This window comes from Polypterus senegalus, chromosome 7 (assembly GCF_016835505.1).
Source record: "Polypterus senegalus isolate Bchr_013 chromosome 7, ASM1683550v1, whole genome shotgun sequence".
NCBI classification, from domain to species: Eukaryota; Metazoa; Chordata; class Cladistia; order Polypteriformes; family Polypteridae; genus Polypterus; species Polypterus senegalus.
Genome location: NC_053160.1, coordinates 192,381,605 through 192,394,611, shown reverse-complemented (window position 1 = coordinate 192,394,611; position 13,007 = coordinate 192,381,605). Strand labels below are relative to the sequence as shown.

Sequence of the window (13,007 nt, the reverse complement as noted above, 5' to 3'; positions counted from 1 at the left end):
ACATATAGCCACGAAAACTGTAGCTAAAGATTTAGAACTAAATTAAATAAAATCATTTTACTGTTTAGTATTTTGCAAATGAATTTTCTTTAATCATTTTTCATGAACAGGAAGCTTCTTTAAAAGTATTACATAACTAAGGGGGCAAGCCCCCCAGGCGCATTCGGTGTCCAACCTCTAGTTGTGGTCAGAATATTAGTAAAATCTGTAACTGTACAAAAGAGAAATTATTTATTGGAGTCAAAAATCATGAAATTCTATAAATATGTAAAAGAATTATCATTTAACAGAGTAAAAATCATGAAATGAGAATAAAACATTTCCTGTTAAACTGAGGCCCACTGTGCTCGATGAGTGCTTATAAGAGACTAAATAAACGATCCATTCGTTTTAACTGACAAAAACCACAACTTTCTTGATATTTTAGTTTAGAATTTAAAAAGAATCTGAAAATCTAACATCATCACATTAAAGCTTGATAAATTCTGAAAAAAATGATACCAAACGTGTGTGTGTGTGTGTGTGTGTGTGTGTGTGTGTACACTAGCAAAGTACCCGCGCTGTGCAGAGGCAAAGTACTGCCTCAGAGTTTTTATTAAGAAGAAAATTAAACCTTTTTAAACTGAGTGTAAATCTCCCAATAATTATTTGTTAAGGATCTCTTTGTATACCACATTGTGAGTTCGGCCCTCCGGTTGTAATCTGACGGAGCTGTGCGCTGAGCTTACTCTGAGCATGTAACATACAGTCGGCCATGTGAACAGTAATCTTGTCTCAAATCTCACAGCTTGGATTGCTGCTGTCGTAATCGGTTTGAGTTTCATGGTTTGTTTCAATGACGACAGTATTTGTAGGACTTGCTGTGTTGAAGTGACATTCGCCATCTGTCAAGCGTTGTAAGCACACAACCGGTTTCATCGATAAAATCACATCCAGCTTTTGAGAGTTTAAACATCAAAGTGTCCACTACTGAAATCGTCACCTGTCAATCTAAGATGTTTAAGAGGCATTGGCGGTTGTCCAAAGGTGTAAAATATTTGGCCATTTCAGTACACTTGAAAGTGACAACTGAACAATTCAGCGGCAGCCATCAACTCACATGCAGATCCATAGGTGAAGGGCTTAAGCATTTCACTCTTCTAGTGCTCCTGTGTAGTCTAATTATCTCCTGTACGTCATCAGTCCACACCTTGAACCTGTCCAGTCATTCAATACATAAGACACAATGGATATCAAGAGTGAGCCTGATATGGCCGTGCAATATGTAACACAGAGAATGGAAAAGGCAGGCGCCATCTCTGGGCATGGAAACCACTCGGTAAGTGACAGTTCTTTGATCGATGGTGATCACCTCGATAGACATGTTAATGGGGGTACGGTTGGAATGATAAAGGAAATGGGGACCTGAACAATGTAAAGTAAGTCTAAAATACCTACACAATAACTATAATCGTAATAAACGAACAATAAAACAGCGGAGAAGCCGTGGATTAAATAAAAAGGCTGCAGTTATCAGCAGGGAGACGTGAATCCCATGGTGAAGCAAGGAAGGGAATGAAGAGACCGGAGCGACGGGCGGCCTTATATAGGCAGGCAGCCAATAATGTGGGAGGAGTTGGGATGCGGGACCCAACGCCGCCTCACACGGTGACCGAGCTGCAGGCTATGGACGATACATGTACGTAAGTAGGATTCAGTTAGCGTGGGAACCCGCGTACCAAATTTCTTGAAGATAGGCCCATAAGTAACAAAGACTGTTGAAAAGTTCAATATGGCGGCCAACGGTGGCATCATACCACCAAAATAAGTACGTACATCGGTTTCGGTTAGCACAGGGAAGCCGCCTACCAAATTTTGAGAAGATGGGGCCATAAATAAGAAAGTTCAACATGGCGGACGTGTTACGTGTAGAATTTCGAAATGAAACCTGCTTAACTTTTGTAGGTAAGCTGTAAGGAATGAGCTGCCAAATGTCAGCCTTCTACCTACATGGGAAGTTGGAGAATTAGTGATGAGTGAGTGAGTGAGTCAGTCAGTCAGTGAGGGCTTTGCCTTTTATTAGTATAGGTACTGTATGTGTAGGTTTTAAAATAAGCCCAATTTAAAGTGCGACATAAAAACGTCACATAAAATCAGTGCACTTTTAGGCTTAACATTTTAGACATATACAGCAGATAGATCTTCTTTGCCGATTTATCTGAATACTAAAAAGAATGATATTTTGGTCTATTTTCCCATTCAGGCTCTTATGGGATTAGCGCTCGGTCGTTGCCAAAAAAACAATCCTGACGCCAGAACGGCGAGCGTACGCCAATCCGTCCCCACCGTGATCATCACGGCCACCCCTTCGCTAGAGTAAACAAGTGACGTCCACTCACTGGAACAGACAAGTGGGTTCAATCCAATGCGTCTCTCACTCGTCTCCTCCTCTGTCTCACTCTACTCTCTCTCCGTCATTGTTGTGTGCATTAATCGGAGTCGCGTTACCGTTAATTACAGTGAAATTTGTTACGTAATTGCATCAGTTTTGACTGATTTTTGTATCGTCGTTGATACTGAACACGTATGCAAAATTTGAAAAAAAGGAACTTCGCCAAAAGTGGTTTTAAAATCAGTTGCAAGATTTGACCGAGACAAACAGACAGAGGAGTCAAGTTAAATAAAATCGTTTAAATAAAGAGGAACGCTCACTTGGCTAAAGAGAAGACCCGTCCCAGTCAGGCACTATGAAAGCGTACTGCAGTTGGCCTAAAGCACCCGTAGTCCTATCTCTTTACACACTTCTCCTTAAAACGTCCATGACGAGTGGCCCTCGATGTAGTGGGTCTGAGAGAAGGTGTGCAGCATTGTTCATAATGGCACTCAGTTCTCCTGTACTGCTACCTCCAGGGGGCTTAGCACATGTCGCATTACTGAGCGTGCACTTTTAATGAGCTTGTCGATTCAATGGGCTGGCCTCTCTTGATGTGATCTTACTAGCCCAGCAGACCACAACATAGAAAATGGCACCGGCCAAAACAGACTTGCACAAAATGTCAAGGTTGTCTGTACTTCCAGGCTCCTAGGAGGGTTCCTCTGCAGTACGCGGCCAGTCCAGCCTGACAAGGAGCACCACCTCCATGTCCACTTCGCGACGTTCAGAACCAGCAATCCCCAAATTCATCCATCCATTCAGTTACAGGAGCAACCAAATCCAAATGCTGGCACATCTCTGGCGGATGAGTTGAGTCAAAAGTCAATGCAATCCAATGTGCCAAGTGTTTTACAGTAGAATGCATAAGGACACGGCAAACCTAACCTTGGGGCATTTCTAACATGTCAAACAATAAAAACGTATCGATCAAAAAACCGATTGCTTTTCACCACGGCACACGACCTTCGCGTCAGTTTAACATTCAATTGAAAAGCGTATTACATTTTAACTCATGGCATGTCATTTTCAAACCTGCTTAGTCCCGACCAGGGTCCCCCGCTGTGAACTGGAGTCTATCCTAGCCAGCATAAACAGGAACAAACTAAGGACAGTGTGCCAGTCCGCCAGTCCATCGCAGGGCAAACACACACACTGGCCGATTTAACGTCGTCTGTCTACCTAACCTGTAAGTTTCTGGACATGGACAGGAAGCCCATGCAGACATGGGGAGAACATGCAAACTTCACGCAGGGAGGTCAAACAGCAGCGCTGTCACAGTGACACTGCACGTCATAATTAAAAGTCAAGCATGTGGACGGCATTTTGCTTAGCGGCTGCTCCAAGCGTATTGCATTTTGTTTCAAATCAGCCAAAATTGAATTGAATGTGATCAAATGACTAATCACGTCAAGAGGTGAGGCAAGGAGCATCAACAGTTAGGGTGCGCCGCGTTCCACTTCTAAATATTTCTGTCTTGTGGCCGCAAGCCCAAGTGATAAAACGGTAAAAAGGAGGTTCTAAGTCTTGCTGTAAACGTTTACTCTCACGTCATCTAAATAATGTGCTATGCTTACCTTATGTCATATTACTCCATTCTTCCTCCGACAGTCATGGCTGACACATCAAGTACTGGCATCCCCAAACCTGCTGGTGCACAGACGTCCCAACTGATGGTCTTCATCTCTTTAGGACATTCGCTCTCGAGGATGTTAGTGTAGCAGCTGGAACTTCTTCTCCTCTTGCTGCTTGTACTACGCCGGCCCTTTCCAGCGACCAGTCGACACAGAAGAGCCATCATTTACATGGCCACCTTCCACCAGTTCAGTGGGACCCCTGCCTTATTGACTCCCCGTTCCCCCTCGTTAGTGCCGAGTGCACACACTCGTGATTGGAGCACCCTGTGCCCCACCTTTTCATGCTGATTGGTCACTTGATCACGTTCAGTTTTGGCCGATTAATGTGTGGTCTTGAACTGAAATGCAGTACACTTGTTGGTTTATCATGTGGCGGGTGCAGCAATGCGCTATATCAGAGTAACCTGTGTGAACGCAATACGTTTGCTCTGCTAGTTATGACACACAACCTATGAACTAAAAATGCGTTACTGCATCAGCTACACAAAAACTGTGTGAAAAGCAATCAATCATTTGGTTGATATATTTATAATTATAACACAACAAAAATCTGCTAAAAAAATTCGATGTATCACATGTACAGGCATTGTAATTTAGGTAACAAGTTAGATTGCACTAAATTTTGGCACAACTTTGAGGCCTCAGGTTCAAGCCACACACCAAACCAACCGGACACAGTGATGGAAGGCCGACCTGACCAACCCTGGGCCAATAATTGAGTGAATTCTTATGGAGGCGCCCATGCACACCACAATAAAACGCCAACAACAAAGGTGGGCCTCCAAGCCCCCCTCTGTTCTGCCTGCTTTCCTCGAATGCCACACTAAGGTCCCATCACAATGACTAAGCCGTTTAGGAGCCGACATCTGATAGCCAGCAGGAATGAAGGCAGGCAGGCAGGCAGGCGGGCGCAGTCCTGAGTTGACAAGCAAGGTGGGCTTCGGGCGCCCTTTCGGTTCGTTTAGTCGCTTTCGCTTCTTTAAGTTTCATTTCTCCGACGCTCGCGGCCCATGGCTGACGGACTGCGCTGCCTTGTCGGCTTGCCGTTTCTCTTTTCTTTTCGCCGTTTGAATGCCACATTTTAAATATCCGCACATGTCTACGGCTCTTGATTTAAATTTCGGTAACTTTAAAAGTGTACCCCCAGCACTTTAAATAGACTTTTCCTGATCTTTTACCGGTTACTACTATTTGTTAATTATTTCCTTTATGTATTACTTCACAAGATGACATGTTTTAAAGTAACTACACACCAACACGAGATCTTTCTCACATATTTTGAAAAAAGTTAACTTCCAAAAATCATTGGTATCTTAAGCAAATAAAAGGCTGTCACATGTGTTAAATGGTGTCATTTAAAAACAAAGCTAGCCCAAAGCACCGTGCCCCATGTGGACCCCACACACTCACTTACCTCTTGCTGGGCTCCCATGCCTTGGCAGTCTTGTCTCGAGAGACCGACACAAAGCCGCCTTCGGGAAAAACGGACGCTGCCAACCCTCGGACATCCAACGCGTGCCCCAGGATCGAGCAGCTGAGCCTGTACGCCTTAGCAGATGCCATGCCGATACAACAAGAAGAAATCAGCAAAAAGGCGATTGGCGAATGTCAACGCCAAGAACCAAATGTGACAGAGCGGCGGCACAAACAACAACACTCGGCGCCGGGAGAGGAAACGGAAGAGAAGCACCGCTTGGGGGGTCAGTGCGGGGCATCATGGGAGGAAGTGGGCGGGCGTAAAGGGATGCGCGCTTTTACTCCTAAATGCCTGAAGGTACTTTACTGTACGTTCTTTGAAATCACTGACAAGTAACCTTAAAGGAAATGCGTGACGTGTTTCGGCCAAAAGGCTCCAGAACTTTCTTCGTGCTGCCGCCTTAATTAGAGGGCGTGCGCACAAAGACTGACTCACTCACTCACTCAGACCCCGCCTCTCATTGACTGCGCATACGTAACCACTCAATCCACGCCCCTCTCGTGCCCCGCCTACAACAGCCGGGTTCCCTGCGTCACGCCAATGTGATGCGCTTTTCAAGTTCGTAGAATTCCATTTGAACGCTTTGGAATCTTTTCAGTTTTTATCGTCCGGAGCTTCCTAACTCACCATCATGAGCAGCAAAAACAAAGTATGATACGCCGCTGGACTCCTCCTGCTGACTAATTATACAGAGCTTTTTGGGGGTTCTTCCCGATTTTTGGCCCTCTGTACCCCAAAACCTGTCATTTATAGGCCACCGTATTTTGTGCAGGAAATGGCACCCTTATGATAAAGAGAAAACCAAAAGGTGTTGTCAGCGAAAATGAGCAGATGGACCTGAGGTTGTGGAAGTCGCATTTAAAAGAACCCAGGGGTTCACCCCCAAACGAAAACCTTAGGGGTCGGCAGTGAAGTGGTGGCTGTGAGGCTTAAAGTTCTGCGCCAGTATGAATGTCCGTTACAGCTAAAGAGATCCGTACTCAACTGGCCCCTTGAACAAGGCCCTTAACAGGCAATGGCTAACTCTCCACTCTGACCCCAAGGGGTATGCGAAAAGTAACACATTACTAAAAGAAGAAATGATTTAGGGGGAAATCAGAAATGTTGGCACGTGGAGTACTATGGCCATAGAGCGCTGTTATATGCGTGCTTCGAGGTTGCTAATCGCGATCATATTTGTATTTGATATTTTACCGGTGGTCCTAGTCGTCTCAGAGCCTCTCTAGAGTTTAAAAGTGACAGATTTTACACGTAAGCGTGCAGGGTGTCGTTTTCGACAATTTTAAGGTCAGTGATCGTAAACCTGAGGTTATTTTATGTTGGATTCTTTATTAGCCCTCTAGTGACCTCCGTCAGAGGGCGACAAGCTTCATTCCAATCGAGACCATTTAGACTTTATACGTTTAAACGGGAGCCCACGCTGTAGTATTTCCAGTATGTGATGCGGCTCTTCTCGTCTGCCTCACAAAGTCGACCTTTACGTTTCTTGTGATCGTCGCGCATTGGCGTGCCTCACGCTATTCCAGGCTTCTTTATCTTCTGTCCTGCCGCTTCCTTCATTTCCAAATCCCGAATGTAGGTGGCAGACTTCCCGAGCCGTCAGCGATCTCCAAAACCCCACCGCCGTGCCAGTGCGCCTGGCGCTGTATGACTGTGCGAGAAGCACTAGCCGAGTCTGACGAGTGAGACGCCATGAACCCGCCCGAAGTTCAAAAATGAATGGCTGAGCTCCCCGCGTCATGCGGCATTCAGAGGCAGCCAATCCCAGTGCTGCCCGAAGTCACATGAACACACTGCCGCTCATCTTCTCTCTTTCCGAAGTCGATTCTCGGCCATCTTGGGTGGGGAATCACACCTTCCCTCCATTACATCCTTCCATCCATTATCTAACTACAGGGTCACGGGGGTCTGCTGGAGCCAATCCCAGCCAACACAGTGTGCAAGGCAGGAAACAAATCCCGGGCAGGGCTACAGCCCACTGCAGGGCGCACACACACACACACACACACCTATGCACCCAGTTCACCTAAACTGCATGTCTTTGGACTGTGGGGGGAAACTGGAGTATCCAGAGGATACCCACGCAGACACTGGGAGAACATGCAAACTCCACGCAGGGAGGACCCAGGAAACAAACCCGGTTCTCCTAACTGCGAGGCACTGCGCCACCATGCCGCCCGCCCTCCCTCCATTACATACAGTGATAATTCCCTTCATCTACGTTGTCACATAGTAAAATGGCACACTTTTGAAAACTGACTGTTTTGCTGTGCCGGTCAAACTGCTGTTTTTGGCGTTACTTACTCATAATGGATTGTGCTAGGGAGGTGTGATCTCTTTATTAATTCGTCTGATGTCTTTATCTAAGGTGACTTAGATAATGGGGACACTGCTACTTGATGTCTTCTTTACAGTCGATGGACATCCTCCCTGTGTTGCTCATTCACTGCCATGGAGTGTCGAGTCGGCTGAAACTTTGAGTGGCCGTGCCAAGCCGCCTAGGACCCCGGCCTAAGGGAGAGGGGTGAGTGTGGGGATCGGGTTCTGAGTCACTTGATGACACACACTGAGCTGTCACCACTTGTGATTGGCTCCTGGAGTGACAAAACTGTGGCACACAGTGTCTGAAAGCTGCCTACCTGTCTGGATGTCAGTGATCTTTTGTATCGTGAAGGGCTCCACAGGCCAAGGCAGTCAGTCTGCCACCCCCTTGATGCCACCTTCCTCAGCCAAGTGGACACCAATGCCAGCCAGACCTCAGGGTCTTTTACTTACTTGATCTGACGCGTGCCAAGTGGAGTTCATAATGACACAATGTCGAGGCGACTAGGGGGCACAGGCCTGGTGGAGCAGTTTGGAGTGACAAGTAAACCAAAAAGAGGGCCACAGGCTGCTCAGCCTTCTGAGAAGTCGTCAAGTCGGGGAGCCTGCACTGGTACACTGCGTTGCCGCACCCACTACACAACGAAACAACTCGGGATCCCGGTTGGCAGCCCCCCAGGCAGACACCCCCAGGTCCCCTACCTTCCGGAAATGACCCTCTATCTGCCGCAGCCAAGTGTTTTACTTAGGTGACCCCTTGGCCTGGTTCAGCCACTTGGGTCCCCAACAGTGAGGCTCTTATGAGCTGATCACCCTCCGGGAAACATGGCCGTGGTGCCGTAAGTGACGCTCCCTCACAATGCAGGTCATGTGCCACATTCGGGACTCCATGGGCAACACAAAGTCACACCAACGGTACCCAAGGATTTTCCGGAAAGACCAAAGGAGTCCAGTCTTCGTCTCAGGCCACTGGATAGTATCCATGTCTCGCAACCATAGAGCAAGACAGGAGGCACCAGGACTCTACAGACTTGGACCTTCGTCCTTTTACAGATATCGGGAGCGCCACACACCCCTCAGTGATCTCATGACCGCCCATGCTCTGCCAGTCCGTCTACTGACTTCATAGGACGTGTCACCAGAGTCACATGAATGTCACTGCCGAGGTCAGTAAACCTCTCAACAAGGGCGACACTCTCTCCGCAGACAGACACACTGCTGATGGCCGTGCCCAGGAGGTCATTAAAGGCCCGGATGTTGGTTTTTATCAGGACCCTCACAAGCCCAGACACTCAGACTCCTCACTCAGAGCCTCCATTGACTCCACGAAGATCACAGCATCATCAGCAAAGTCGAGATCAGTTAGTCTTTCTTCACCAATAGATGCCACACAGCTGCTGGACCCCACAACCTTGCCCAACACCCAGAAGTGAATGGCAGGGAAAAAACGGGCACCACTGAGGCAGCTCAACATACAGGCTGAGGACAAGGACACTGGCATGGGCTCTGAGGGTGCCTCTGTGCCAGGACTCTCAGTGATCTTCTACTTAGACGAGTGGCATCCTGGTAATGACTGGCACTGTTGTCAAATTGAGAATGATGTCCAGTCCTGGCCTTGGTGGGCACAGAGCCACTGGCCCCCAGTCATCCGTTTCCTCTTCCCACCTCCAGGCTTAAGGAGGCATAGATGGGGTTTGGACTTTTACACCCACTCAACAGGACTGTGTGTTGACCACCTGCTTGGTCTCCAGAGGATTAGCACCAAAGATGGACTGAGGACCCCTGCTGGAGTCCCAGAGACGTTTTGGTCTTTTTTGGTTTCCATTTCCTGACCTCCTGATCATCTCCATAAGGCTGGTGGGGTCTTTCTCTGAAAGTTAATGACGTTTGTGGATGACGATGACGTTGTGTTCTTCGAGGAAGGAGCCCGATGGTGATCACCTGGGCCCGGGGTGACAGGAGGCTGTCATGTCAAATGGGTGTGGGCATCCAACACAAGTGAGGATGAGGAGGAGATGAAGGACAAAATGTCAGAAAGCTAACCAGGGGACTGTGCAGGGCATGAGGGGCTCAAGGGACAAGAATGGAGGGCAACGGAATGCAGCAGAGAACATTCTACAAAATCACTAAGGAAGTCAGCTGAGAGACCCATAGGAACAGCTTGGCATCGACGGTGAAACCCAAAAAAGCCGCCACTATGCACCCACCACCAGTCCTGACTGGTGTTGTCAATGTCAAGGCCGTTGTCTTAGACATTCGGTCAAAGTGTAGTGATGCCCAGTGGGGGTGGTCAGAGAGAGCGGGCAGTAGCACATGGGCAGCCCCAGCCAGATGTACAAGCCGAGTAAGAAGACCCCAAGGCCGGTGGGGTGCAGTGGTGCCATCTACCATCCTAACATGAGCTGTGAGGCCGCTGATTTGACCCAACTTGAGCCGTCAATTTAGTGCCAGTAGGACAGGCGGCACAGTGCCAGGGCTGGTAATGAAGGATGAAGTTGGCTCGGGGTCTTCAGAATTTCTTTCTTTCATGTTACCTACCTTGAAGGTTCAAGGTGATAAAACTGAAGCAGGGGCTACGACTACCTCATCCTGCACTCCCTTTGTCAGCTGGCATTATGTGGGGCCTTTGGGATTGGCATGCCATTGGCACAGACAGGTGACTGTTGAGTGGGTGAGCCAGTCAGCTGACAACAGGAACTAAGTAATGTGGCACCCAGGAAATACGTGGGGCCTCCGTGTCGGTCTTAATGAGTCCCTAACAGCAACGGGGGTCACAGACACTCCTCAACTCTGCCCACCATACCCTGGCATCTGCTCATCTCTCATCCTTAAAGACCATCGAGGTCGCCCTCCACTGGTGACAGCGTGCATATGGCTAACACTAACAAGATGGCTGCTTTGTGCTTTCTGCTATTGGATGGTGAGGGCAGACTCGGAGCTCAAGGTGGTGCCAGGGCCCACCGGCGAAGAGCTTTGGTGGTCACTGCTGGCTTGCTGAATGGAGCTGTTGGGAGGTCCACCTCAGACTTCAAGCTCACCTTATCAGATTCTGTGAACAAGCAGCTGTGCCACAAGGACATGCGGGTGCAGTTCTGCAATCATCTGCTCAAACAGATGAACCCGCAGGGCAAGGCTGCCAACCAAACGCCCATGCTCAGGACTCTGTGCCACTTCACTGCCAAGCGGAGACAGTATTTACTGCTGTCATGGGCCTAGGAGCTGGGGAGGGCGGGTCTACAACAAGAATGTCCGCACGGCCCCCACCCCTCTGGTGCTCAGTTTGTACCCCATCTGGGACCTCGAAGGGCAGGCGCAGAGCTCATCTGTGGCCAGCAGGCTCTTTGAGGTAAGACAGCATAAGGAGGCCATCGTCAGACTCTTTTGGTGTTCCTGGGCACAACTGCCATGAAAGACACCGCAGCCCAAGGGCTGGCACACTGTCTCAGATCGCCAAGTACTGTATGTGTCGGTGCCAGTGCTGGTGATGCTGGCCCAATGCTGCTTCTCGATGAGCTCCACTGTCTTTGACTGGCTGGTGCTGTGGGGCTCATGTCAGACGTGCTGCTTTTCACTAAGCTGCAAAAGACAGCGGACTTCCTACAAATGTCACCGTAGTCTTGTGGTCAACGTCTTGAACCCTCTTTACTCCAGTAAAGGTCTCTGAGGAGTTGTGTGGACTGGGTGCCAATCCTTCACAAGGCACACACGGGCAACGACTCCAAAAATTAAGGGTCACCAGTAACTTGGCACAATAAGTACAGTCCACAGAGCAGGGGTGCAATATGCAGAGGGTCACCTGAGGGGTCAAAGGTGACCCTGCCAGGAGGTGAAAGGGGATTGTGTGACAAAAGAGCAGTACTGGGCGGCCAATGAGGCCACTAGTGGGTGCTGACTGCTTGATGGTGGCCCCTGAGTGTTACAAGGGTCTGTCATGATGTCAGCTGTGGTAGACGATGTAGGGACAATGAAACAGGCCTATGGTGGAGTGGGGGACTTTAATGTAAACAGAGTCCCACATCACTCGCCCCATTGCCCTCCAAAGCAGAAATAAAGGAGGCTGTAGCCCACAGCGCCAAGCTGGCTGGCAAACCACAGAAAGACGTGGTGCCACCAAAGGGCACAGGGACAGGAGAGAAGTGGCCTGGCGGGTACACGAGGACCAGCAGAGACAGTTGACCCAACCTGGTGGAGTAGGTAAGTGCTGATGGCTGCTGCCAGCGCTTATTCTGTGAGTACCCAGCAGAGGGCGCCAGAGGCCTTCAAACACCCTGCTGCTTTTTACATTTTCTATTCCAATGGCCTTATGGGAAATGACAGGGTGGGGTGCAGAACAGGCTGCTGTTAAGAAGCGTCGCCCCCTATAGGATAAGTAGAGCGAGTGCCAGGGGAGCCTCTGTGTCTACATGGGTGCCAACACAGGGGTCCCACCAGCTGAGGCCATATGCTGGCACTGACCTCCCTCTTACAGTGCAGGGCATGGCGGTCACCTTAGAGACGAGGTCACCGTGGCCGAGTTGGGACACTGCTGGCTTGTGTCTGAAGGTTCCACTCCTGTCAGCCATTGTGGTTTTGAGGTCACAGAGAGCCACAGCGGTGACAGCACCGTCACTCTGACCTGACGCTGCAGCTGTTGTGGTCACGTCTGGAGCGCCCCCTGCAGGTAAAGAGCACACAGTCCTCTCCCTACATGAGGGGGTCTTTGTGAAAGGCACTATATCAGATCTACTCTGTTTGGGGGTCACTTTCAGGTCCTCTCCCCCCGTCATACGTCCAGCTGCAGCTCAAGCTCCTTGGCCTCACATACTGGTGGCGATGTGGCCGCCTTGTCACCTACTGCTGGCTGAGTGACCACTCGACTCTATGGCGCCCCCTATAGTGGTCTGTCCTGAGGCCCCATTCCTCTCCCAGCATTTCATTCTTGTGGATTTTAGTTTTATTTTATATTGAATTGTGACACACTTGGCTTCATCATGGCATCCTGTTCAGGGTGGGTCCCTGCCTTGTGCCCAGTGCTGCCCCCTGAGTTGGGTGGGGGGTTCAACAGATGATGGATGGACAGACGATCTACACAAGGCAGCAGGTGGTCAGGACTGATGAGGCCGACTGTGACACAGGGACAAAAATGAAAAAAAACCCTCAGCAAGTGACAAGGGACATAGTG

General features: G+C 49.1%; 1 protein-coding gene across 1 annotated transcript in view; it reads right to left on the bottom strand.

The window, feature by feature from the left end:
- The window catches only part of plaa (phospholipase A2-activating protein), a 40,568-nt gene extending 34,661 nt beyond the window's left edge, over positions 1-5,907 (bottom strand). The window contains exon 1 of the mRNA XM_039759839.1: positions 5,462-5,907. Coding sequence (XP_039615773.1) covers positions 5,462-5,610 — 149 coding nt within the window. The 5' untranslated portion in view covers positions 5,611-5,907. The remainder of the gene's footprint in view (positions 1-5,461) is intronic.
- Between the last annotated feature and the right edge of the window lie 7,100 nt (positions 5,908-13,007).